This window comes from Moschus berezovskii, chromosome 20, assembly GCF_049115385.1.
Source record: "Moschus berezovskii isolate FMDL1 chromosome 20, NW_MosBer_1.0, whole genome shotgun sequence".
Taxonomy (NCBI): domain Eukaryota; kingdom Metazoa; phylum Chordata; class Mammalia; order Artiodactyla; family Moschidae; genus Moschus; species Moschus berezovskii.
The window spans coordinates 56,822,369-56,848,746 of NC_142479.1; the positions used below are offsets into that span (position 1 = coordinate 56,822,369).

The following is a 26,378-nucleotide window of genomic DNA, read 5'->3' on the forward strand; positions in this document are numbered from 1 at the left end:
GTTTGATCGTCCCGGGACAGCCACCGCACGTCGGGTGGGTGTCCTTGACATCAGTGCGTGGGTTAGCGTCGAGCACGGGTTCTGGTGACCGTGTCACGCGTGCACTTACTACATAAGAAAGCACCAGCGTATTTGTGCGCAAGGGGTGTGCTGTGATCTGCCTCTTCTGCAGCAAGTGCCCTGGGTCGGGGACGGAGAGCTGGGTGCACACCGCCACTCGGCGGCGTCCGGGAGCATGTCATCCCAAAGATAAAGCAAGTTTATCAGGACTTCGATTTGCCACCTACTGCTTTACTCCATTTTCAGATACATTGCGTCCGTACTGGCTTGCGTCTCCAAGAATATCCTCTCTGGATATTCCTTCTGAATATCTAGTCTTCTCCTCTGTACTTTTGATCTTGCAATTCCTTCCTCCAGGAATGACCTTCCTCGTTCTTCTCCTGGCTTACTGTTAGGCCTTCCAAAACTCTGCTCCAATGTCCCATCTGCAGAACCCTTGATCTCAAGAGCTGATTCCCGTTTTATCCCCAGGGTCTGGTAAATGAAGGGCTGAATCTGCGGGGCCTGGGTTCACCTGACTACGCGGTTTCCACCAGGGGGCGCAAGAGACAGCGTCATTTCACGACGTCCACCAGGGGGCGCTTTCTCCCGCCTCTGGCCGTCCAGGATCGGGGAGCCAACCCGCGGATTCGCCCCGCCTGATCTGGAGAGGCACCACTAAACTATTTGCATAATCTTGAAAGGGCCGCGCTGAGTGGTTGTGGTATAGAAGAAATTTGAAACGGGCTCTCTGATTGGCGTAAGTTTTCTCTCTTGCCTCGCGTCCCCATCCCGGCCCGGAGGTCGGTAGGAAGCCTCCGACTAGTGACGAAAGGGAACCTAGGTGTCCGGGCAGTGGGCCCTGAGGGTGAGTGCTGGGCGCCGAGAGGCTGAGCCGGGGTATGGGAGGCTGGGGTGGGAGACTGCTCGCCCCGCCCTGACTCCTCTCGGCTTGCCCGTTCGCCTGTCTAGGAGTCGAAGATGTGCATCTAGAGACACCACGACCCTTGCCACCTGACCCACACACCGAGGCCCTCTCAGTCACCCTGGTCACACCCACGCTGCCTTGGGGTAGGGAAAGGAGTCTCCTCAGTCGCAGCTCCTGACCTCCCGGGGCATCTCACTCAGGCCTCTAAAGAGCTTAGTTTTCCCCTCTGGAAAGTGGACCAGTGGCTTACAGAGGCGTGTGCCAGGGAGGAGGGTGGAGGAGCCTGGAAACTGTTCACCCACAGCCTTGTTCTTGCAGAGTCGCCCATAAGTAGGGTCCCAGGGCTGGAGATGGGTATCGAAAATGAAAGTCCAGAACCGGACTGTCAGAAACAGTTCCAGGCCGCAGTCAGCGTCATTCAGAACCTGCCTAAGAACGGTGAGGGCACGGGGACCCGCATTTGGGGGTTCAGATGACCAGCGTCTGCCTCCCCGGAGACTCTGATCCTGGCAACTTTTGCAGACAAGTCTCTGCATGTGTTGTCCTGGGGTTCCCCTCCGCCACCTGCCCCTGTCTGTCTTTCCTGAGTGAGACCCTTCACCATCTCTGCCCCCACCAAGAGAGACCCTCCACCACCCTGCCAGGGGTGGTTCTCCTCCCGCCTCTATCCTCCCGGAGCTCGGAGTGATACTGTCCCCCTCCACTTCTCAACTCCTGCCCAGGCTCTTACCGCCCCTCCTACGAAGAGATGCTGCGGTTCTACAGCTACTACAAGCAGGCTACCATGGGGCCCTGCCTCATACCCCAGCCTGGGTTCTGGGACCCTATCGGACGTTACAAATGGTGAGCTTCCCATCAGCTGGGCAAACAAGCCCCAGCTGTCAATCAGCCTTTCACAGCCCTCTGCCCCCACCCCCACCCCCAGGGAAGCCTGGAACAGCCTGGGCCAGATGAGCAGGGAGGAGGCCATGTCCGCCTACATTACCGAGATGAAGCTGGTGGCACAGAAGGTAGGGAGAGGCTGCAGGCTCCTCCCTGTGCCCAAGCTCTCAGCCAGGTGACCTGCCCCCCTTCCCCCATTATGTTTCCTGCACATTGATACACCTATGGGAATTCCACCTTCATGTTGTTCCCCTGCCCCTGCCTGACTCTGGTTCCTGACTGGGCACAAGGTGGAGGGATATGATGGCAGCAGCAGGGCGGAGGTGGCCCAGCTCAAGGGGGTAGGAGGGCAGTGGTGGGAGGGGCCAGCCTTTCCCCATTAGACCCCTTCCCGCACAGGTGATCGACACAGTGCCCCTGGGCGAGGTGGCAGAGGACATGTTTGGTTACTTCGAGCCCCTGTACCAGGTGATCCCTGACATGCCGAGGCCCCCGGAGACATTCCTGAGAAGGGTCACAGGTCAGGCCCCCAGGCTGGGAGCTCCACAAAAGCTGATGGAACTGTCTTAGGGGGCTGCTCAATTGGAGGGGAGCTTGGAGGCAGAGGGCTCTAGAGATGTTCCTGTAAGGACCCCAGCTAGCGCCCCGATGGGGTAGGTCTCAGACAGAGTCCCTGGCTCGATGGGGCTGGGGAGCAGGGGCCTGATCTCTTCCAGCCCCACCTCTGCGTGCTGTCTCCGCAGGTTGGGAAGGGCAGGTACTGAATGGGGAGGCTGAGGCTGCCCCAGAGCCTTCCTGCCTCCCCAGGGAAGCAGCACCCCCAAGCCCAGGTCCGTGTCTGGGCGGGAGGGGCAGAGGGCCAGGCCAGAGGTGGGAGGACCTCCAGGCAGCATGGAGGGGAGCAGGCTAGATGCTGCGCTGTGCCTGTCACACCTCATGCCCACAGACACTGAGACCCCCTGTGCTCCCAAAGGCCAGAGGTAGGTTCTTGGATCCCTGTCCTCTCAGGGACCCATCTGTGCCTCTTGTGGTAGCATCTTGAGGGTCCCCTGAACAGGTGCCTCTGCCCAGGTACACACCCTTCCCCTCCTTCCATGGCTTCCCTCCTACCACTCGCCCTACTTCCCTCCTCCTCAGAGTCCCAGCCACCCAGGGACCAGGACTCCGAAGTTTTCTGTGATTCTGTGGAGCAGCTGGAGCCTGAGCTGGTAAGACCCACTCCCATCCCCTCCCTCTCCCCACCCCACTGGGCCCTGGCTGCTCCCACCACCACCCGCCTCTCCGTGGACTCTGTGACTCTTCTCTGCAGGTTGGGGAAGAGCAAAGAGGCGCCCTGGGAGGAGAAATTGACACCAGAAACAGCCCCGAGCCTCCTGCAGAGAAAGGTGAGGCCCTATCTGACCCTTTGCCCCGTGGTTCCAGTGCCTGGGGCCTTCCCCTGACTGCCTTCATGGGCAGAGGAGAAAGTCCAGCTCTGGGCACTAGAGAGAGCAGCCTCTGCCCAGGAAGGGTTGCCAAAAGCCAGACACTGGCCAGGAGGAACAAAGTCCCTGCCTGGCCTCCTCTCCAAGGGCCACCAGGAGTCTGTGCCCTTGGCTGGCACTGAGTCAGAGCAGCTGGGGTAGAACTCCTAGACCAGTTCTCACATCTACACCTGCATGGCCTTGGGAGGCATCCTTTCTCTCGGGGTCTCCCATATGGGACTCTCTGAGGACGATGAGTTGAGTTCTGCCTTATCTCTTCCTAGAACTTCCAGTGTGCCACGTCTGGTAAGAGGCACTTTCATAAATATTATCTCCTTTATTCCTCAGAGCGAGCAGCCCTGTGAGGGAGAGGACATGATTTTCAGATGACAAATGAGGCTTAGAGAAGTTACTGACTTGCCCAGAACCACAGAGCTAAGTGGTGGTGCTGGGGTTTGAACCCCTGGCAGTCCGTTAGCTGCATGCATGGACTTTATAAGGCTCACACTGGGCACAAGGGATGGCATTCTACTGACTCTTCCCTGGCCCTGCCCTGAGCTGAGTTGCTTCCTGCATCCCCTTCCCTGTGTGTCTGTGCTCTGCAGGGAGATTGGAAGGCCCCCTGCTGGGGCCCCAGGAATTGGACTCGTGGCTGGTGGGGACAGTCCGTGCGCTGCAGGAGAGTATGCGGGACGTCCAGGGGAGGCTGCAGAGCCTGGAGAGCATGCCTATGCCCCCCGAGCAGGTGAGCCCCCTCCAAAGGTCCAGGGCAAGACTGGGGCAGAATTTTGAGGGTCTCTATGCTGGACTCCTCAGCCAGCCACTTCTATCTTTGTACCCCCCTCTATCTGCCCACACTTCTGCCTTCTCCAGAGAATGGTGTGGCTTATGGGTCAGGCCAGGAAGTCAGGGGGTCTAAAGTGCTTCCAGCCTGGAAGGCAGAGTGGGAGAAGCCCTCCTTTCCTGCTCATACCCCCACCCCATGCCAGAAGGGAAACCAACTGAGGACAGAGGGAATCCCAACAGTTGGAGAGGCCAGAACCTGTCTGCTCTTTGCACTGGGGCTTGGAGGGGGTCCCTATTGCCCCTCCGTCAGGACTTCTGTTCCCAGACTTACTGTCTTCCCCTCCCCTCACATTCAGCCCTTGCACCCCTCACTCCCTCCTCCCGACTTCTAGATCTGCTTGCCCCTTGACACCTCTACTTCTGCAAAATAAATAAGAGCAGCCATTTCTGGAGCTCCGGCTGTGTGCCAGACATATTACCTGCATTACCTCATTTTACACACACACACACACACACACAACAATGAAATAGGTTTTCTTTTCATTCTCCTTTTACAAATGAGGAAACTAAAGCTCTGAGAGGTTGAATAACTTACCTCAGGGCCTGGAAGTAACTCACACAGCCTGGAAGAACCCCACAGAGCTGCTGTGAGGATTAGATGAGATAATGCATGTAGATGCTTCCGAATGGGGCTCGCTGTTACTATTAGCATTATTATTAAGTGATGGAGCTGGGAGTGGCCCCACTTGTATCTCCCTCCAAAGCTGGCATCCACCATCAACTCTGAATAAGTCTGTTCTTGTGAAGCCTGGAGCAGTGGGGGCAGGGGACGGCTGAAGTCCTGGATATGAAGGAATCACTCAGGTGACCCTTTGTCCCCTTGGCACAGAGGAATTGGTAGGAATTTCCTCAGATCCACAGTGGCTAACATTTCAACACTCACCCCTGCCTCGCCGAGGTTTTACTAATATTTTTTGTTTACCTTTTACTAATTTTATCTGCTGAATATTTCCACCCTGAGATACCTGGTTCTGCATCTCTGAAAATAAGAACACTCTGCTGCCTAGCAAAAACATTTTATCTCACACCACAATTCCTTCATATCATCAAAAACACAAAGTGAAGTTGCTCAGTCGTGTCTGACTCTTTGCAACCCCATAGACCAGGCTCCTCCATCCATGGGATTTTCCAGGCAAGAATACTGGAGTGGGTTGCCATTTCCTTCTCCAGGGGATCTTCCCGACCCAGAGATCGAACCCAGGTCTCCTGCATTGTAGGCAGACACTTTACCGTCTGAGCCAACAGTCAAATACACAGTCCAGATTCAAATCGCCTTTTCCAGCTTCTCTGTCTGTCCAGGCCAGGAGCCTCTGTCCTTAAGACTGTTAGTCTAGACCAGTCCCTCATCCTTGCTACTGACTTGATGGAGACTGGACAGTAGTCCTGTAGACTATACCACTTCTGGAGTGGCTAGATTACATGACCAGATTACATCAGAGGTGATATTCTTTCTTCACATCAAGAGACACATAACTGGATGTCCTACCACGCATATTCCTAGTGAGGATCACAGCAGGGATGAAGGGGTGACAGTCTGATTCCACCACTTGGAGCCAGGGAATGTCCCAGTTCCCCATCAGCCCCATTTGACACACAGCTTTTGACAAGTGATAGATAATCCTTGCTTGGATCAATAATTTAGTTAATGGTTGCAAAAATGTGGACTTTTCTATGATTCCTTTAACATTTATTAGCTGGCATTTTTCTGTAGTTTCCCTGACCATCTAGTATTTCCCTGAAATATGGTACCTTATGGAAGGGCAGAATAAGTGCTTAATTCTTTCTCTTTAATTATCTGTTTTTAAAGTAAGGAGTTGATTTAACAGCCACCTCAATGGTGATAAATTTCCAACTTACTCTTTTATGAATTTATGGACTTTAAAGACTCAGTATTTCAGTCAACTGCAATCATATCATTCTTTTTGATGCCCAGACTGTCAGAACTTTGGTAAGACCCTCACTTTCTAGGACTTCCCTGGTGGCTCAGATGGTAAAGCGTCTCGCTTACAATGCGGGAGACCTGGGTTCGATCCCTGGGACGGGGATATCCTCTGGAGAAGGAAATGACAACCCACTCCAGTACTCTTGCCTGGAAAATCACATGGACAGAGGAGCCTGGTAGGCTACAGTCCACAGGGTCGCAAAGAGTCGGACTTGACTGAGTGACTTCACTTTCCCTTTCTAGCTGGGTCCTACACTCTTGTAATATGATCTCATTAATCCTGAACAGCTTTCTTACTTCCTAGGGGCTGAGTTGGCAACTGGTAGTCGGAGAAGGCAATGGCAAGCCACTCCAGTACTATTGCCTAGAAAATCCCACGGATGGAGAAGCCTGGTAGGCTGCAGTCCGTGGGGTCGCTAAGGGTTGGACACGACTGAGCGACTTCACTTTCACTTTTCACTTTCACACATTGGAGAAGGAAATGGCAACCCACTCCAGTGTTCTTGCCTGGAGAATCCCAGGGATGGGGGAGCCTGGTGGGCTTCCGTCTATGGGGTCACACACAGTCGGACACGACTGAAGTGACTTAGCAGCAGTAGCAGCAGTATAAGACATCCCACATTCAATTCCACCTTCCCTGCTCCAGACCTGAAATCTACCACTTCTCCAAGGAGCCTTGCTTCCTTTCAACAGATAATGGGATTTGGAAACTAAAATCTGAACACCCTGGGTCTTCATTAGAAATGTGGCACATCCTTTACAATATGGGGTCTTCAGGCCATATCAGGCTTCGTGGCCCAGAGGAGATGACCTCTGAGTCAGTTCCTCCACTCTTTTTGGCACCTTGAATTGCCGTAGGAGGAAGATAGGGGAGGGAGTTGGGGCTCAATGTTTCAGGGACAAACCCGGGAGCCCCAATCTTCAGACTGGGGAGAGGGAGGTAGCAGCTCCCACTTGAGTTCTGTAAGCAGGTCCCTAAGGAGGGCCTAGCCTGAGCTGAGGCCTGGGCTGGCCCCTGACTCTCTCCTCTTGGCAGCAGATGCCCCCACCCAGTGCCAGGCCTTGGCCCCTCAGGCTTTCTGGCCCCACGCTGATCTTCTTCCTCCTGTGGCCCTTCATCGTCCAGTGGCTCTTCCGACAGTTTCGGACCCAGAAGAGGTGACTCTCGGTGGAGGAGTCTGCAGCCAACAGGGGGCTATGAGCCCTGTGTTTTGCTGTGCCCTGAACCTTCCTAGGGTTTAGGAGAACAGCATTAACCCCCGTTCTCACCCCGCTTCCCGCCCGAAATAGTGTTCGCCTTGACACCCCTTTCCTCGTGTCGGGGCCAGATAAGACCCTACTCTTCATGCAGCTCCACAGGGACTGTCCCTCCTCTCCCCTTCGACCACCTCAGGCTCCCTGGGGAGACTGCCCTTGTGGAGCAAGTCCCGGGTTTGGGGTGGGTGGGTGATCCAGGGGTGGAGCTACCGGGTCTCAGCCTCTGCCCTCCCCACCCTCTGAGTCACCTGACTCCTCTCCCAACCCAGCGTCTCCCCGAGGAGGAGGCTCAGCTCTTGGGCAAGTTGGGACTTCGGCCGGGCCCCTGGAAGAGTGATTGGCTGGCGGGCTGTGGGAGGGAGGCCAGGAGGCTAGACCGAGTTGGGGAAAGGCGGAGAGAGCTGGCCCCGGGGGAGGGCAGTCAGCTCCTTTTGGCTGGCCGCCCTACCCGCAGAAATACTCTGGACGTCCTCACTAAAGATGCACTTACAAAAGAGTGTTTCACTAAATAAAACCTTCATCTTCTGCCGTCTGGGCTGCCACGGAGTGAGGCGGAAAGCGCGTCCGGGACGCGCGAGGTTCAGGTCCCTTCTGTGATCCCCCTCCCCACTGCTGCCGTGGACGGCCCCGAGACGCCAGCGGCCGACGTTCCAGGGGGAGCATTTCCCCGTCCCGGGGCTAGTGGAGGGAACGGCCCCGGGTCTGCACGGGAGGCGGAGCGGCTGCTGGGGGCGCTCTGGGCGGGGCCCCAGCAGCCGCCGGGGGTGGGGCCATGGCCCCGCCCCCTGCCCCGTCGCGGGTGGGGATTGCGGGGGAAAGCTGCGAGTAAGGGGCGGCGGGAGGAGTCCGGCGGGCTCGGGCCCAGGCTCCCTTCCCGCCCGAAGGGAAGGGCGGCTACTCCCTGCTCCGCGCGCCAGGCGTAGGGTCGCGGGCCGAGATCCGGGCCCCGGAAGTGCCCACTGCCCGCTTCCCCCTCCTCAGCTGCTCTCTCCGTGACCTCTGCGCTTGGGCTTTCCCGGGGAACCTTCTGGAAGGCCAAGGACGGCGGGAACGTGGTCCCCGCGGCTCCCGTCGGGGTGGGTCCAGTGCCAAACTGAGCAGAGAACTCTGGGAGCCGCTGGCTGCTGGGGCTACGAAACTTTGAGTTAATCCCTGTGTTAAGGATGAACAACTGGAGGGCAATGGAAGAGGGGCCAAACTGGTGCTGGGGATGCAAGCGGAAGCCAGCGCCACCACTTGCGCTTACTAGCAGTGTGACTTCGGCAGGATTCTTTGCTTTAATCCTGGGTTGCCTTGTTTGTGAAATAGCGATGAAGACCTTTTCACCATAAGGCAGTCCTGGGGATTAATGACCAAGACATTAATGACAAAATGCCTAGCTAGTTCAAGGTGCGTGGCCTCTTGTTATAGAATTCTGGAATTCCACAACCTGTCAGTCTGACCACTCCTCCCCTAATAGAACAAATAAGCCCATACAACCGAGCCCAACAGACTGAGGGGCTCAGTTGTACCTTCCAAATCCCGACTGAGGGTACCCAGGAGTCCTTGGAGTCTAAAAATGTAACAATTTGGAGGGCTCTGACTCCCAGTCGAGTTCTCTCCAAAAACTTTTCCTCAGGGAGCTCTCACTGTTGAGGAGCTCTTGCTCCTGCGAAACTTCTTGCATGACTGATGAAGCAGCACAGGGGAGGGGCAGGCTTTTCAGAAAGACCTGAGTTCTCAGGGAAAACAGGCTAGGATGTTCTATCTCAAAACATCTGGATGTGCCTCAGGGTCACTCTTGCTTGCCTCTCCCTCTGGGCATGCCCATGACAACTTCCCACAAAACCACTCCTGAATCCCCTGACAAGTCCTGTCTTGGGACAAGACGCCTACTCGTCATAAATGTCCTGCTCATGACACTCTGCCTGAAAATGCTTCATGTTTTAGACAGCCACGAAGTCACCTCCTCCATGACACCTGTACACAATTCTCAACTCCTAAGCAACTTGGCTCACAAGCTCCTACCAGGATTTTCATCACCTGCTATTTTGGCTTACCGTAGGTTTGATGGCCTCTACACAGTCCTTGAGTAGCGGGGATGAAATTTTACTCATCATTGTGCCTTCTTATCCAATGTGAGATTAACCTGACGGTCCACTGGTTAAGACTCGGTGTTTCCATTGTAGGGAGCCGGGTTCTTTCCTTCGTGGAAAGTAAGATCCCACATGCCTCCAGGTGAGGAAAAAAAAAAAAGAGAAGGAAAGAGAAAGAAGGGCCAGAAGTTTGCTGAAAGTGTTGCAGATGGAAAGGAACTAAATCCAGAGTTCTTACAAAAAAGGGACTTTTGTGTTTGTGATAGAAAAACAGCACGGAGTCACAGAGACCTTCGCTTTAGCTTAAAGTGTCACTTAATTGGCATGTGACCTTGGACAAGTCACTTAATTTCTGAGCTTTAGAGATTTCTTATCTCTAAAATGGAGACAAGAATCCCTACCCTGCCTAACTCAGTGGGCTGCGGAGGGGCAAATGGTTCTGTGTGCAAAGGAACGCTGTGCGGGGAAAAGCGGTTCGAATATAAGACAGGGCTGTTGATGAAGAAACAGAAGAGTCACGGTGTGTGGCAAATGGGAAAAACTGAGATTACAAGATTTTCAGTTCAGTTCGGTCGCTCAGTAGTGTCCGACTCTTTGCGACCCCATGGACTGCAGCGTGAAAGATTTTAGACCTAAGTGGTTTGAGTGGAGGGTTTCGGCTACTCCTGGCCCTCAGCCCCTGTCCTTTGGGCGGAAGCCTGGAATCTGGAGAATTTTCACAAGGAGAGTTACGTCGCGCGCCGCCTTCCCGCCTCCCATGAATCTGTCCCACAGTTCTGGGCCAGAATCCCTCTGCCCCCATTTCTGGGCAAGGTTTCCTCCTCGGAGAAGCCTCTGGCTCTGCTTCCCTGCCGGTGTTGCCCAGCGTCCACTGACGAGGAAGAGCCTCAGTAGATAATTCTTTCCAGTCTGTGGCTTCTCTCTGGAGTAGCCGGGGTTGATTATTTCAACTCAGTATTAATTTCGAACCCCTCCCCCAACAAAGAGGTTCATCCGCTGCCCTGGACTCCCATCCAGGCTCAGGAAAATTTCATGGTCGATTCCCAACTGAACAGACCAAGAGGGCCCCAGGAGGCCATTTTCTTAGATAGAAGCTGAGGCCCGGTGAGGGAGAGGGGAAGAAAGGCCTTACATCCCGGGGTCTCGGGGGATCCCAGGGCGCACACCCAGCACTTTCCGGCGCCGGCGAGAGAAATCAGTCACGGCCCACCATTTTGCACCAGCCCCTGGGCGGGGGCGGCCATGAAAGACTACGCTGGGGCTGGGACTCCGCCACTTTCCGTTAAGGGTCCCAGCGTAGTCCGGGGGTGGACGTCACCCGGGACTCGAACCTGCTTTCTCATCTTCCGAGGCCTAGTCAGAGGTTGCTGCCGTAAAGCAGTCACGCTGTCCCTTTAAGGCGGCACTTTTTATTCATTTGTTTACCTCTTCATGCGCTTTTTTTTTTACCAAAAAAAAAGTGTTCACAATATCCTTCCGCAGTCGTCAATCCCAGTCACTAATCAACACCTTGAAGCCATTCTTGTAATCTTAAGAATCGAGAATTAGTAGCCATGGGCCAACATCTCTCTTTACATAATTAAATGCTCGTTTACACTTTAGGGACTACTTTTTAGGAATAAACCATTCTCGCTTAAATTAACAAATGTTTAGGATCTTCAGAACCTTTCCGCTGAGAACAGAATAGGATAATAACCTTTAAGACGCACCTTTTCATAAAAATATTCTGTGCAGGCCCTCACAGGCCATCGAATCTTCTTGTATTCCTGAAGCAGAATGGTATGGTCCAGAACCCGCCCCATCTTCTCTGCGATTGGCCTCCCTTCCTCGGCGAGACGTGTGCCTTTTGACCAATGGGCGCTCACGTTTCTCTAGCGGGGGATCAGCGATGGAAGGAGGCGGCCTGGAAAACGCCCCCTACGCGCCCTGGGATTGGCTACGTCGCACGGCGCTCGAAGACGGCGGGCCTGAGAGATGGGAACTACGACTCCCAGTTTCCTGTGATGGGGACTCAGTCACGCATGCGCATGGGCGGGGCGGACCGGCTTCTATATAAAAGGGGCGCAGAGGGCTGGGAGGCAGCAGTTGGAAGTTGGCAGGTGGAGAGGCAGGTTGGGAGGGGAAGTTGGGGGAGGAGGCGGAAGAGGAGCTATCGGAAGGGGGAGGAGGGAGGAAAAAGGAGGAGGAGGCGGAGGAGAACTGAGCTGAGCAGAGCATCGAGCCAAAGGGGAGATGAGTTTGTCTGTCCTCGGCTGAGGCTCCGGCCGGGCCTAGGGAACGGGGAGCTCCGCTTGGAGCGACACCCGTGGAAGTGGGAGGAGGTGGCTTTGGGACTTTAACCCCTTGTGGACTCTGCGGCAGGGGATTTAACCCTTTGTGGATCCGGCCCCTCGGAGTCAGCGTCATCGGGTAGTTTTAACCCCTTCGGGGCTGGGTTTAACCCATTGGATTTAACCTAATCTTCTTGCCCACCAACTTCTCGATCGCGGGGGCAGTCTGCGGGAAGGCTTGAAGCCCACCCCCTCTGCACATTACGTACTGTTCCTGCTGCTGTACCCCCTTGGACCCGCTATCTGGCCGCGCTCTGGGCGCTTAACCCTTTACTGACTTGAGCGCCCCCAAATCGCAATTGGAGTTTGCTGACAGAAGGACTGGCTAAAGGCATCACTGCAGGAATTACAGACCGAAGAGGACTGTGTTGGACATTTTTGCAAAGAAAAGCAAACCTTTTTTTCCTTAAGGACTTACAGCCAACATTCTTCAAACTTCGAGAAGAAGATTCTATTAGCAATGGCCGAGCCACTCTTGTCAGAGTATCAGCACCAGCCTCAAACTAGCAACTGTACAGGTGCTGTTGCTGTCCATGAAGAACGGAACCCTGATCGACCCCCAGGCGCGGAGGAGCGGGTGCCGGAGGAAGACAGTAGGTGGCAATCGAGAGCGTCCCCCCAGTCGGGTGGCTCTCCAGGGCAGGGGGGGGAAGGGAGCCTGGAACCCCAGCCGTCTCCCCTTAAGACCCAGGTCTGCCCAGAATCCAGCTGTCCGGAAGCGGGTGAGAAGGGCCAGAATGGGGACGACTTGTCCGCTGGCGGAGCTCCCCCGCAGCAGAGACAGGTGGGCAAGAAAAAACATAGGAGACGCCCCTCCAAGAAGAAGCGACTTTGGAAACCATACTATACGCTGACCTGGGAGGAGAAGAAAAAGTTCGATGAGAAACAGAGCCTGCGAGCTTCGAGGATTCGAGCCGAGATGTTCGCGAAGGGCCAGCCAGTTGCTCCCTATAACACCACGCAGTTCCTCATGGATGACCACGACCAGGAGGAGCCGGATCTTAAAACCGGCCTCTATCCCAAACGGGCCGCTGCCAAATCCGACGACACCAGCGATGAGGACTTTATGGAAGAAGCAGGCGAGGAGGATGGGGGCAGCGACGGGATGGGAGGAGACGGCAGCGAGTTTCTGCAGCGGGACTTCTCGGAGACCTATGAGCGGTACCACGCGGAGAGCCTGCAGAACATGAGCAAGCAGGAGCTCATCAAAGAGTACCTAGAGCTGGAGAAGTGCCTCTCGCGTATGGAGGACGAGAATAATCGGCTGCGGCTGGAAAGCCAGCGGCTGGACGGCGACGACGCGCGTGTACGGGAGCTGGAGCTGGAGCTGGACCGGCTGCGCGCGGAGAACCTCCAGCTGCTGACGGAGAACGAACTGCACCGGCAGCAGGAGCGAGCGCCGCTGTCCAACTTTGGAGACTAGACTGAAACTTTTCCGGGGGAGGGGGCAAAGGGGACTTTTTACAGTGATGGAATGTAACATTATATACATGTGTATATAAGACAGTGGACCTTTTTATGACACATAATCAGAAAAGAAATCCCCTTGGCTTTGGTTGGTTCGGTCAATTTAGCTATGATGTAGCTTGTGTGCTTTCTCCTGTTCTTTAATTATGTGAAACTGAAGGGTTGCTTTCCTTGTTTTCCTTTTTAGGAGTTTTCTTTTTTAATGTGTAAGTAACTTGACCAGGTTATAATGCAGTTTTCTGTTAAAAATCTCCTTAAATGGAGCTATAAGGTGGCCAAATCTGAGAACCATTAAATTCATTCTAGTTATAATAAATATTTGTAAATGTAACATAGTTTGTGTGATTTCTAGAGCTAATTCAAATACTAATTTATGTGACTGCACTGGGGGGAGGGGTAAAGGAAGCATTTAATTTGTCCATTTTCAAAAACAAACCTTAAGGGGAGAATTTTCAGTTTGCCCAGTTTTCCCTTGAATGGGTTTTAGTGTGCTACAATATACAGTTCCAGCAAAATATAAAGATTTAATTATCTTCAATACTTAAGTGTGTTGTTTTCTAGTGCCTTCATTTTCTTTCTTGATGCTGGAAAAATAAACCAGTGTTGGGTGTTTCGGGAGTAGGAAGTAACTATGATCAGCAGCTTAAAATTTAATTCTGCTTCTCAATAGCCATTCAGAAGTCTATTAACAAAAATGTAAACCTAATTTGGCCATTTGTCAGGTTGGACAACTGACAGCCTCATTTCACTCCTACAAGTGGGTTTTTAGTAATTCCCCCTCCTCCTCCCAGTAAGGCTGGAAGTTCTTGGATGCCTGGGAAAGGCACTTATCTTGCTTTCTTGGTGCAAGCAATGGTTGAATAAACAGTGAGGCAGCTCTTTATGTTAAAATATTCAGAGGTAGTGAATATTGCATTTATAGAGAAAATGACCATTTGGGGCATTCCAAGGACTTAACCCTAAACGCCCAATACTTAGGTGCTCCCTATACCAAGAAAAGGAATAGGAGCTGTCCACCTTTCCATGAAACTCAAACTAAAATTAGAAATGCCCCCTCACTGCAAATAAAATATAAAGCTTCTGGCTGAGCTAAGTTAAGTCCTTGGGGGGCCAAGTGGGAGCCCTGCACCATCCCTATACAGTCTCTATTCTCAGTCTTCTAAACTGTACTGATAGCTGCTTAGTCCTTGAGTAGTTCTACTCTTCAAAGTGCAGGAAGCCCTGGGAACTCGTTTCTGCCCCCAAGTCAAAATAGAAACTGTAAGACTGTTCCCTCCTGTTACGATTACCCAGCCCATCTTTACCTGCCCTCTGTGTTTCCCTAGACCAGATGCATTGCTCAAATCACTAGCACAAGGCTTCTTTCACCTGGTTCCTTAGAAACACAGGGGGCCTTAGAAACATAGGGGTCCATGAGCCCCATGGAATTGTATGTAGACTTGTATTACGTGTAGATACTTCTGGAGAGAGGGTTCTAGAGAATCATGAAATTCTCAAACTTCTTGAAGGTTAAGAACCCCTGGGTGGGGGGGGGGACTCCCATTGGGAAGCTTGCTTTCCCACCTAAATGAAATAGTGGAGGTGGTGGGAACTTCAAGAGTGAAATGTGCCTTATGATGCGTGAGAAGCATACATGAATCCATGAATCAAGGGAAATTATGGCGGTTAAGACTGACTCAGGGCCTTCAAAGCTGGATTGAGGTGGCCCTATTCTGGCAGAGGGCCCACTGGAGACAATGTATGATAGCTTTTTCTCTGGCCTAAAAACTACATTAAAAGTCTATTTTGAAATAGTTTTTGCGTTTTTAATTTTCCTTCTGCCATGACGTCATACAGGAGTCCCAGAAACGGCTGCTTGGAAAAGCAGCAACACTGCCCTCTGGCTTTACGGTGCACAAGCAGGAGCCTCATTTTGACTGCACTACATGGGATGCAGCATTGATGGCCTCTGGATTTCAGAACCTCTTCTTAGCAAGATAGGTTTAAGTATAAAGATCTTGTTTTCCTATTAGTCTTAGAAAGACTTGTAGGGCATTGATCATCAGGAAAAAAAAAAAGTGTTTTAAGTTTTAGGAGACAAATTCAATCCAGTCTCTAAAATTATACAAATTTAAAGTAATTGTCATAATTTACTTTGATTTACCTTGAGATATGCAACTCTGAATTTTGCTTTCAAAGGCACCTGCATTTTATTGTATTTATTGCATTTAATGTTCTTAGAATGATGCTGTTTGTGCAAAATTTCAATTTTCTATCAACACTTTCTAACTGAAACACTTAACTAGCATACTGCTGCCGGGGCAGAGGAAAATGAATTCCCTATACTATCAGGATCATGAGAAACGATCCTCAAGTCCACTCCAGCCATTCACTAAAGGTATTTCTGCTAAAGAACTTAAATAAGCTGTTCAAAAGATCATGCTTACACATTAGCAATTTCAGTCATTCTCTTTTACTGAGGTCTGGGTGTCCAGCAAGGGCAAAGCACTTCCCAAACTTTGGAGACAGCTGACTGGGCAGCTTAATCCTCCTTTGAGCTAAGGAAAACTTTTCTTGGGCTAACCTATAACCTAAAGTGGCCCTCAGAAGATAGATCCCTGATTTCTGCTTGAGTGGGAAAGCCAGGGACTTTCAGATTGGTTTAGTTCTGAAAAATAGACAAGGTTTTTCTAAAGAGAGGAAACATAAAATTACACCAGACTAAAGAGTCAAAAAACCAGGCTCCTAGATCTACCTTTGATATATACTAGCAGTTATAGCCTTAACACCCTCAGAGCCTCATTCTTCATCAGCAAAATGGGGCCATGCCTACATTACACAACTGCAAGGATTAGAGACAGCATGAAAATAGTCTATACAAGAGTAAGGTACCATTGATATTATCAGTGGTTCTTCTTAAGACCAGAGCAATTGCCCACTTGATCAGTATTTTAACTTTCACTTTGTTCAGAGTAAAATAAAACTCCTTTGCTTGGGGAAATGCAAATAAATATACTTTATCCTGGTGAATTCAAAAGAGAAATCAAAGAAATCTACGGAAATAAGCAAAATGCACAATAGTCTACTTCAGAAAACCAATGTTCAGCCAAATATTTGATAATGTACTATAGGTGTCCCCGGCCACTTACACCAACAGCTAGGAACAAATATTCGTAACAGTGTGATGGAAAAGCTGGCAAGAGTAAGAGTACTATATTTGTACCTATGTACACCTGAGTTTGTGGGTTTTCAAAAATTATTTTCTCCATTTCTCAAGCAAGATTGTAATAAAATTCCACTTTACTATCTTCTCTCATGTAAAGTGTAATGGGCTGTTGTTAGAAATGAAAAGTGATTTCTAAAAGAAAATGTCAAATTCAGGCCCTGAATAGTGGGATCTGCTGACCAAAGGGCAAGTCACACTGTGTAAGACAGAATATATGGTCTAGAAAGCAAAGATTCAATATTTTGCCAATTCCTGCCAGTTGTCTTTGAATGTTGGAAAGCTTACAACTTCATTTCATTTCTTGTTGAAAAAACAAAGGCAGATAAATAACATAGCTCTCGCAAATCCTCCTGAATAAAGTTTTTCCTGGGCTTTACTGAGAGGCAATCCAATTATGACAAATGATATAACACTGGTAACAGCAGGGATAATCCAAGTAGTTTACCAACAAATCTTTACACACCTCGAAATTCTTTCAAATGGTTGGGCTGCTACCAGAGACGGCTGGTAAGTCTTCTGAAATAGCTAGTGTGATTCTTTCCCTCAACACAGCACCAAGAACACTTATAGTTGGCTTAAAAATTTCCAAAAATAACAAAAACTTGAAAAGTATTGTAAACTCTCATCTGAAGACAGATCTATTTGATACATCCACTGACTGTGAAGTGTTAAAAAACAACTCTGGGTCAACGGTAAGCAAAGATGATATTCCTGAAGGAAAATGTGAGAGCTCTAGAGTGTTCCATGCACAACAATTTGAGAAAACGATAGCATTACTGCTCTTGCAAGCTACTCAGTAGAACTTGTCCTAGCCTCCAGAGTGTCAGAAAAGATTAATTTGAAGTTCTGAAGTCTGCTTTAAGCACGCACTTCTGCATACCTGGATAACCCCAGGACAACTTTCAGGCAGAGGACCAAACCAGAAGATGGAAGGACATGTCAAAGAGGTCAGTTACCTTCCACTCTAGGGCTTACTGAAAGTGTATTTAAAACAGCAAACATTTTAACTTAAAAAGAGAAGAGAGAGAGAAGAGGATGATGAGGACTAAACACGAAGTTAAAAAATGTGGAAATCAAATAGTTCAGAAGTAAGAATTTTCATCCCGAACAGGGCTGCTGTAAAGAATCACTCCTGTCAATGAATCCTGTTCATACACAGTCAATAGTCCCAGGAGCTGGCCATTAGGCAAATGTAAGCCATTCGGGACTCAAGGTAACAACTGCTTGGTACCCTGAGAGACTGACCCTTACTCAAACTATTTGGATGGAATATGGCAACCAAAGCCACACTTTGGGAAAGCAGGCCTCCCAAATGCTCCAAATATCCTTTGAAGCAGAAGTTCTAAGGTTCCCAAATAACTAAGTTATAACAAGTAAATGTTTACACAGCCACTAGAGTAGTTATTCAAGGTATTTATGATGGAGGCTGCATTGATACCAATTTCAAATTAAGAAACTGAGGCATATAAAGTTTGTCAAATTTGTCATAAACCACAAAGCAACTCATCTGAAACAGGAGAGCTGAGAAGGAAGTTGAAGGTCTGGTTGAACATTAGAGAAACAATAGACTCAGCAACAAAATGACCAGTTTGGCCTCATCTTCAGGATTTGGCTCCTGGCCAAGTGAACCAAGTCTGTGGTAGCACACACAGAACTACAACTTGGGAGTTCCTAACTTCCAGTCCTGTGTTTTGCTCAGTAGGTAACCAAGGGACCATTAACAAACTTATTTTATTCCCAACTTTTTTAATCAAGGGATGGAAAAGCGTATGGGTCATACTTAAAAGACTATAAGCTTTCCCCTTTATGAGTAAAATTTCTGCACCTGGCACAGTAGCTTCCAAATGTTTAACTAGATTACTTCACAATGGAGGATGAATCACAAGTCTGAGATCCTCCATCATTACATTCTTGACAACTGCACCACAAAGATAAGCTTTAAAGCCCCTTTCAGCTATGACTGTTCCTACCAACTGAAGTGTCAGCTTTTCCAAACTGGTATCTTCTCCTGATTTGAAGAGTTTGTAAAGTGAATATGAGGTAGGCCAAGTCAACCTACAGCATGAATCAAGTGTACTGAATCTTTATTTAGGATAAGGGGCCCATATTTTAGATTAAGAATGTATCAAAGTTGATCGTAATTTTTGGCAATCCAGTTCTAAGACTTTCTCTAAAAACATCCAGGGGGAAAAACAGAACATAGTTATTTTTAAAGCTCTGGAGTTGTCACTCTGACAACTTAAAAAATTACTAATAGGAGGAACAGGACTTCAGTTCTAAAAAAACTTTGCTATGAAGGCCAAATACTTAGGAACGATTTGACCATCTGTAATCAACCATGAGCTTCACCGCAAGATACGCTCAGATAAAAGTTCACTGCCCAGTCACTATCTCTACTTCAGTCTACCTGGGCATAATTTTAACTGACTTTATGGCAACAACATTAAGCAACCCCTGAGCTATGAATCTTTCTGAATTTAGATTTCAAGCAGTAAGAAACAAAATTGTTTCTTCTCCAATTCAAGAAAAGAACTTCACATTAATCTTCAACCCTTAAGAAGCTGCTACTACTGTAATAAAAGGTGGTTTATTTTTTCAAAGCAGGTTTCCCCTACTCCCTCAAACACCACACATATGAAGTAGCTCAAAACTGCAATTTCTATTTTGGGGGTCATCTGGGATCCACAGAAGTGACTTTCAATTACTTGGACTTTCAAAACAGAGGCTCCCTATTAACAATGCATTAATGGCAAGATATTCCATTTTGTTTCCTTTGTGGGAGAAAAGTTCTTTAAATTGAAAAGAATCTGTAGTATAAAAATTATATTGGAATTAGTTCTTTTTTTCCTTTAGGAGGGCGGCCATTTCTCCAAAGGTTTTGGTAAAAGTTATGGCTCAGATTTCAAAATGCAAACAGATGTTCCTGAAGCAACTGAAATGGGCCACTCCACTTTTATTCCCAGAACCATGGCGACTCCCAAGTTACTTTGTGTCCCAACTCTGCAAAGGGCAAAACCCCATCCCCCTTTGGTTTAAACTTTCAAAAGAAGTAGAACAGCACACTTCTGGAGTTTCCCAAAGCGGCTGACGACGTGCGAGGTCAGGTCGTTCTGAGAATCGGGGCTGGACAGAAGGAATCTCGAGGGCAAGAGCTCTCAGAGATTTGCACGTGCCGCGATCTAGCTGGTCCCTGGGGAGAATTAGTGGTTGCTACAGTAGGAAGAAGGCTGTTCCTTTTCACAGCCCTGGACGCGGGGTGGCCTTGGTGCAATGGGGGAGATGGTGGGTGCGCCTGGCTCTCCGCCCTCGGAGCCTCCAGCTGACTGCCACGCCAAAGAGACGCGCGGCCTGGGCTGCAACCTCCACCCGCCCCCGCGGCGCCAGTCTTTGGAATGTGGCGTCGCCCCCACCATGCCCATCGAAGTGGGGGTCCCGCTACACCGGGCCTCGCCGCCATACCCAGGCCGCATGGGGGTGGGGAAAGAACTTAGCGGAGTTCGGCCTCAGGATCAGAGCCCCGGTGGTAGGGGCAAAGGCTGGTCGTTTCACCCGGTCTCTCCCCAGTTGGGGTCTCGGGAAATTTGGGGTAATTACCCAAGAACCCCGCCCTCTGTGAGAAGCGAGGTTGCGGGGCTGCCGGGACGGTTTGAGGACCGGGCCCGGCCGGAGAGACTCAAGCCTTCACCCCCTCGGCCCCCGGTCCCACTCCCCGCCGTCTCCCGGCGCCGCCACTTCAGGCAGCCCACTCGGCCCGGCCTCTCCCCGCGCCCGGACCACCCCCCAAGGGGTGCTCTCACTGCGCAGCGAGTCCCTCCGCTGCCTCCTCCCAGCCCAAAATGGCGGCGGCGGCCACCGATCCTTCTCGTCGCCTTCCTCTAGGGCCGAGGATACCTCCGCGCCCAAGCCCCTCCCCCTTCAGCCGGATCTATTTTCTGCCCGGTAAAGATTAACGCCATCAATGAACTCTTTAATTGAGTTGGGAAGGCGGGTCTGATTGTGCTTCCGCACAGCGAATCGTTGACGAACGGGAGAATATTGACAGGTGAATGGACCAATCAAAGGAGGCATCGATGAACGCGGGATGCCGCTCGCGAAAGGGTAGATGGGTTTTGAGTTTTCTGTGTGCTTGTTGACGTGACAGTCTCTTGATCCCCCTTCCCCAGCTAGAAGAACTACAGTCCCCAGCAGGCACCGCGCTGCCGGGCGGGGCCGTGGGGGGAGGTGCCCCGGGGAAGAGCCCCTTCCCCCAACTTCAGTGCCTGAGCGGCTTCACCCGAGCTGCAGCAGTGGGTAGGGCTGAGGCGTTGGGAATTGCACAGACAGGCGGTCGCACAGAAAGACACACAGACGTAGTCCTGTGCATAGCCCCTGACAGCAAATAGGTCAGTTCTGCCTTTGCAAAATCTTCTTCCCGGATCATTTCCCCTTTTCCAAGGAATCCATCCTTATCCCAGTTGGCTTTCCCTCCCAGCTGTCTAGCGCGAAGACATCACTTCCCCTTTCTTCTGTTTCCCATTGAGAAGGAGGAGGGAAGCCGGCCAAACCCTGTAGATGAAAGGGCCTCAGTCCCAGACTGGGCCCAGGTCTGAGTGATGTCTCTTGGGGCGTTGACTTTTGGAGCCCAGCGCGGAATGGAGGTGGGGGGCTGCAGTCAAGATGGGGGCCTCTGGAGGCAGTGGGGAAAGGACTCCTCCTCAGGCTTGTCAGAGCCACTGACCCACTCCACTCCCTGCCTCTCCAGATCATTGCTGTATATTCGCCTCCCCAGGCTGTCTTTTCTCCCTCTTTGGTTCTCCTCTGTAGCTGCCTAGCTGCTTGCTTTGGCCTCGGTGACTTTCAGGAGAATAAGATGTAAGCCCTGGCCTGGGACCTAAGGAACAGGGCTGGAAAGGTGGTTCCCTGATCCCCATTTGACCCACTCCCTGCTTGGAGGTGTGAAAACCAGGGTGGAGGCAGCCTTCCGGCCCTTTATTTGAAAATGAGGGTGTGTAGATCTGATGCTACAAAATGGCTGCCGCTGCCTTGGTAAAAATTTGCTGAGCAGCCAGAGTTTCCCTGAAAATTCTCCTTCTGGACTTAAGTTTGTGTTATTTAAAGCAGGTGTCACTAGTTAAAGGCCTCTGATGAAAGACTGGGAACAGAAGAAGGTGGCTTCTCCAAACCAACCGCCACCAGCTGCCCGGGAGGAGGTTAAGGTAAGCCCCATTCTCCCAACCACCTTAGTGCCCTGAAGGTGGATCCTGCCAACTAGGATTGTGGCTTCTTGTCTCAGATGTGGTGGTGGATTTGGGAAACCAGTATTTTTTAAATGAGTCCCTACTGTGCACTGAGCAACATGCCAGATGCTATCTCAGAAAACACTTTTCTGTCAATGCTTACCCACTCCCACACCTCCCCTCCTCTTGCCCAGGCCAGGCAGCCTTTGCTCTTAGTTCCCCCACCAAGGATCCAGGGATCAAAACCCTTCCTCCTGCAGTGGAAGCATGGACTGCGAGGGAAGTCCCCTGAAGTGCCTTTTCTAGAATCATGGAGCCAGCAAGCAGAAGACCTAGGATTTAAGCTTAGGGCCTTAAACAACAGAACCCTGCCTTGCATTTTTGTCTAGGCTGAGAACCAAGTCTGAAGCAGGGAGAAGAGTTTGAGCCATTGGTTCATAACTTAGGTTGGGTTTAGGGGGTAGAAAATCACCCAGGAGAGAGGGGAGAGTCAGACTGTATCAGGCCCTCAGAGAACATCACCTTCTGATCAACAGCAGGAGCCCAAAGCCTCCCAACCTATGTGCTGTCTCACTGTCCCCACCTTGCCCATTCTTTTCCCTAGTCCACAGCCACCTATAGGTAAGGAGGGAATGCTTGCCCTCTGACCCTCCATACCTAGCTACCTCCAGTCTATTTTCTGGATTTATTTAACTTGGAGTTCATGGCATGTCAGGTTCAGAGAGGGCAAATGACTCATCCAGATCACACAGCTTACCTGCAGTAGTGGTAATGGTGGCAGAGGGACAGGCCTTTAGGAGGGAGGCGGCATGTGGGGCTGAGGGCAGGGCTGGCTTGGGTGGGGGTGAGCTCCTGCAGGACATTTGCTGAGGGCTGGGAACAGGTGCATGACTGTGCACACACAAGTGAGCCCCCCACCTCAGACTTCCCAGTAGCCTTGCCTCTTCCTGGATGGAGCAGAAGCTCTTCTCAATTGGCCCAAGACACTGGTGGGGACACAGCCTGTCACTCTTGATTGATATTCTCTCTGCAGGTAGAGTAATAATACAACACAACCAACAACACACACACGCCCCTAAAATACCCCATCCCAAATTACGAAGAGGACTTCGGGGTCTCCCAAATGCATGTTAACACCTCCAGTTCTTAGAGGACCGTGTCCACCTCCCAGGACAAACCCTATGCTTGTATAGACCCATGCTCAGATATCCCTGAACATAACATATAATGTGTTAAACATTATAAAACACTGTTCTAATGCTAGTAGTTATTATTAGTTCCCCAAACCACAAACTTCTAACAATTCATTCCCCTCCCCCCACACTCAGTACTCCCACCCTCACCATGACAGAGATAAACAGATGCCCTGAACACACACACTCTAGACAGAATCCTTTCCACCTCTTAGATAAGTTCTAGAATTCTCTGGGCTACAGACTGGAGATTGGCCCTTCCTCTCCCTAGTGCTTCCTGGCCCTCCTGTAGAAGAGTGATACCAACTTCTGCCTGGAATAAATACACTCCATTCACCCTGGAATGACAGAAAAGAGAGTCTCGTGTTCTGATATCTTTTAGGTTCCCCCACCCCCTTCTTCTGGGGTTATGTCATTAAATATATATTTATTGAACACTCACCTTGAGGCATGCATAGTGACACAGTGGTGAACTGAACAGACAGGACCCATTCTTCTAGGGGAGAGAAAGATGGTAAATGGTAATGTGCTAATGCTAAGTGGGACACTAACTGTCACGTATCAGGGAGTCACTAGGAAGGGGAGGACGGGGCCACATAGATAGGGTGGTCAGGGAGGGCCTCTGAAGACCTAACATTGGAACTAAACCTTAAGGGACGAGAAAGAATCAGCTATGCAGATAGCTGGAAGCGGGATTGGCCACATGGATTGTGGGGCTTCTAATTCAAAATTACTAAGAAGTTCAAGACAATGACAGCAGAGATTAAGCAAAGCGCTAAGCTTGGGGCCTTTCTGAATGGGGGGTTCTGTGGGACAGTACAGGTCATTTACCAGGAAACTAGCTTTGCCTGAAAGGTAAGTTTTTGTTTTCTTCTTAATTTTTTTTTTATTTTGTTTTGGAATATAGCTGATTAACTGTTGTGATAGCTTCAGGTGAATAGCAAAGGGACTTGGCAATACATGTGTGTGTGCTGTGCTAAGTCACTTCAGCCGTGTTCAGCTGTTAGTGACGCTATAACTCCTCCATCCATGGGATTTTTCAGGCAAGAATACTGGCTTGGATGGAATACAGGCCCTCCTTCAGGGGATCTTCCTGACCCAGGGATAGAACCCATGTCTCTTATGCCTCCTGCATTGGCAGGCAGATTTATTGTTTTTTACCTTCTGCGTCACCTGGGCTTCAGCGGTAAAGAACCCACTTGCAGTGCAGGAGACACAGGAGGCATGGGTTCGATCCTTGGATCGGGAAAATCTGGAGAAAGAAGTGGCAACCCACTCCAGTATTCTTGCCTGAAAAATCCTATGGACAGAGGAGTCTGGCGGACTACAGTCCATGGGGTTGCAGAGAGTTGGGCATAACTGAGCAACTCAGCACACACAAGGCATTTGTACGCATGTATCCATTCTCCCCCAAATTACCCTTGCATCCAAGCTCCACATAACGTTGAGCAGAATTCCATGTGCTGGACAGTAAGTCCTTATTGGTTATCCATTTTAAATATAGCTGTGTATACATGTCCATTCCAAACTCCTAACTATCCCTCCCTACCATCCTTCCCCCAGCAACCAAAAGTTCTTTTTCTGTGAGTCTGTTTCTGTTTTCTAGGTAAGCTCACTTGTATCATTTCTTTCTAGATTGCACATATAAGGGGTGTCATATGATATTTCTCCTCTGACTTACTTCAGTCAGTATAATAATTTCTGGGTCCATCCATGTAAGAGAAGCTTTCTAAAGAGGGAAGAGCAAGTGCTGTTTGGGCTTCTGATCAAGCAAATACATCATGAGCGACTTTCCATCCTGTTTCAGATTATTGAATGTTTACTCTGTGCCAGATACTGTTGCAGATATTGAAATTACAGAATGAGATAGGCAGGCAAGATTCTGGCTCTCCGCATGAGTTTGCTTGGGGAGGGTTAGAGGACAGACAGTAGACAGGTAAGCCCATAAACTGACAGATGGTTGTAGAAGGTGTGAGGCTAGAGAGGGACCAAGTGAGCTGGGTGCGTGCAGGTTGGATTGAGGCTGGGTGAACAGAGAAGGATTCCACCATGGGGGAGAGGCCATCTGTGATTCCTCCTCCTTTGTCCTCTCTCTTTAGATCTCTGGCACTTGTGGGAGCCCCCGAACATCCCCTGAGCCTCATGACCCTGGAGGTTCCCGGCCCCTGACCCCTCGGATGGAGAGCCACTCAGAGGAGGAAGACCCTCCTGGGGCTGGTGGTGGTCTGGGCTGGAATGGTGGGAGTCCCCAGGCCCAGAGCCCAGAGGCCATGCTGGCCCGGAAGAAGCACCGCCGTCGGCCTTCAAAGCGCAAGCGGCACTGGCGGCCCTACGTGGAGCTCAGCTGGGCTGAGAAGCAACAGCGGGATGAGAGGCAGAGCCAGCGGGCCTCCCGAGTCCGAGAGGAGATGTTCGCCAAAGGCCAGCCCGTGGCACCCTACAACACCACCCAGTTCCTGATGAACGACCGAGACCCTGAGGAGCCCAACCTGGATGTGCCCCAGGGGGCCTCCCACCCAGGCTCCAGCGGGGAGAGTGAGGCCGGGGACAGTGATGGGCAGGGCCGCGCTCGTGGGGAGTTCCAGCAGAAGGATTTCTCCGAGGCCTACGAGCGGTATCACGCCGAGAGCCTGCAGGGCCGCAGCAAGGAGGAACTGGTGCGAGAGTACCTGGATCTGGAGAGGCGGCTGTCCCAGGCCGAGGAGGAGATGAGGAGGCTGCGGCAGCTGCGGGGATGCAGCAGCTGGCGCCCCTGTTGCCAGGTGGAGGAACTGGCTGCCGAGGTGGAGAGGCTCCAGACGGAGAATCAGCGACTTCGGCAGGAGAATGAGATGTGGAACCAAGAAGGCGGCCGCCGTGGTGGACAGCCGGGCAGCTAGGAGTGCCCCCTGCCCCAGCCGGGCTGACTCAAGGAGTGTACCCTCAGGCCAGCTGAGCCTCAGGGAAACGGGTCTCAGTCCCTCTGCTTTCCCTGAGAACAGCCAATACAGTCTCAGGCTTCTACCCTGTCCTGTCCACAATTTTCTTGGTTGTCATGTTACTTTTTACAAAGGAATTAAATGATTTTGGTGAGATCACATGGGAATGACTAGGTTTTGACTTGGTTTCACTAGGGCTGCTGTGAGAAAGAATCAAAGCCCGTTCTTCCCAGAGAGGCCTGGGGCTGCCTCAGGCCTGGGAGACCCCTGCCTTGGGGGCCTCTCGGTGTCTTGGTTGCCTGAAATCTGCTCTGTGTGTCTGGGAACCATCAACTGCTCTGAAGGTTTTAGAGAGGGGAAGGCAGAGGAGGGAGGGAACCACCAGGTTCAGCCAGAGCCTGACTTAAGATGCCCGATTGCCTTGAGGAACTGGGAGTTTCCCTGGAGGAGAAAGGCCTGGGCTCAAGGCCAGGGGTTTCTTCAGGGTTTCTTCCCAGGCTCCCTGTGTTTTCCCTATTCTCTCCACAGTGTAAAGGGCTGGGCTAGACAAGGTCTGGGGACCTTGTGTCTCCTTGTCTTAACAGTCTCCCTCACCACCCCCCACATCTCTTAGCTGG

General features: G+C 50.9%; 3 protein-coding genes across 12 annotated transcripts; all 3 read left to right on the forward strand.

Moving 5' to 3' along the window:
* The first annotated feature begins 768 nt into the window (after positions 1-768).
* ACBD4 (acyl-CoA binding domain containing 4) lies at positions 769-7,883 on the forward strand. 7 transcript variants are annotated; one of them, XM_088829171.1, is made up of 11 exons: positions 769-907; positions 1,012-1,110; positions 1,286-1,405; positions 1,690-1,810; positions 1,893-1,977; positions 2,249-2,369; positions 2,593-2,679; positions 2,921-3,057; positions 3,159-3,234; positions 3,918-4,057; positions 7,137-7,883. In XM_088829171.1, exons 3-11 carry the CDS (start codon positions 1,318-1,320, stop codon positions 7,260-7,262), a joined length of 981 nt encoding a protein of 326 aa, XP_088685297.1. In that variant the 5' UTR covers positions 769-907; positions 1,012-1,110; positions 1,286-1,317; the 3' UTR covers positions 7,263-7,883. The 7 variants fall into 7 exon arrangements, with proteins under 7 accessions (XP_088685297.1, XP_088685295.1, XP_088685294.1 ...); XM_088829169.1 differs by lacking the exon at positions 2,593-2,679 and having other exon boundaries at positions 2,249-2,317; positions 2,987-3,057; positions 7,137-7,338; XM_088829168.1 differs by lacking the exon at positions 2,593-2,679 and having other exon boundaries at positions 770-907; positions 1,272-1,405; positions 2,987-3,057.
* Positions 7,884-11,552: 3,669 nt separating this feature from the next.
* HEXIM1 (HEXIM P-TEFb complex subunit 1) lies at positions 11,553-13,560 on the forward strand. The gene has a single exon (XM_055408078.2). The coding sequence runs from the start codon at positions 12,223-12,225 to the stop codon at positions 13,183-13,185; it is 963 nt and encodes a 320-aa protein (XP_055264053.2). The 5' UTR covers positions 11,553-12,222; the 3' UTR covers positions 13,186-13,560.
* A 7,099-nt stretch (positions 13,561-20,659) lies between these two features.
* On the forward strand, positions 20,660-25,920 carry HEXIM2 (HEXIM P-TEFb complex subunit 2). 4 transcript variants are annotated; one of them, XM_055408084.2, is made up of 3 exons: positions 20,660-20,816; positions 21,535-21,629; positions 24,943-25,920. In XM_055408084.2, exons 2-3 carry the CDS (start codon positions 21,558-21,560, stop codon positions 25,720-25,722), a joined length of 852 nt encoding a protein of 283 aa, XP_055264059.2. In that variant the 5' UTR covers positions 20,660-20,816; positions 21,535-21,557; the 3' UTR covers positions 25,723-25,920. The 4 variants fall into 4 exon arrangements, with proteins under 4 accessions (XP_055264059.2, XP_055264060.2, XP_055264061.2 ...); XM_055408085.2 differs by having other exon boundaries at positions 20,668-20,816; positions 21,532-21,629; XM_055408086.2 differs by lacking the exon at positions 20,660-20,816 and adding an exon at positions 20,932-21,071.
* The last annotated feature ends 458 nt before the right edge of the window (positions 25,921-26,378 follow it).

Bases quoted from the DNA above. Each gene is read 5' to 3' on its own strand.
- ACBD4 (XM_088829171.1), top strand. From the start codon at position 1,318: ATGGGTATCGAAAATGAAAGTCCAGAACCGGACTGTCAGAAACAGTTC. The intron at 2,370-2,592 runs GTCAGGCCCCCA...CTGTCTCCGCAG, and splicing joins ATTCCTGAGAAGGGTCACAG to GTTGGGAAGGGCAGGTACTG. The intron at 2,680-2,920 runs GTCCGTGTCTGG...GCCTCTGCCCAG, and splicing joins AGCAGCACCCCCAAGCCCAG to GTACACACCCTTCCCCTCCT.
- HEXIM1 (XM_055408078.2), top strand. From the start codon at position 12,223: ATGGCCGAGCCACTCTTGTCAGAGTATCAGCACCAGCCTCAAACTAGC.
- HEXIM2 (XM_055408084.2), top strand. From the start codon at position 21,558: ATGAAAGACTGGGAACAGAAGAAGGTGGCTTCTCCAAACCAACCGCCA. The intron at 21,630-24,942 runs GTAAGCCCCATT...CTCTCTCTTTAG, and splicing joins CTGCCCGGGAGGAGGTTAAG to ATCTCTGGCACTTGTGGGAG.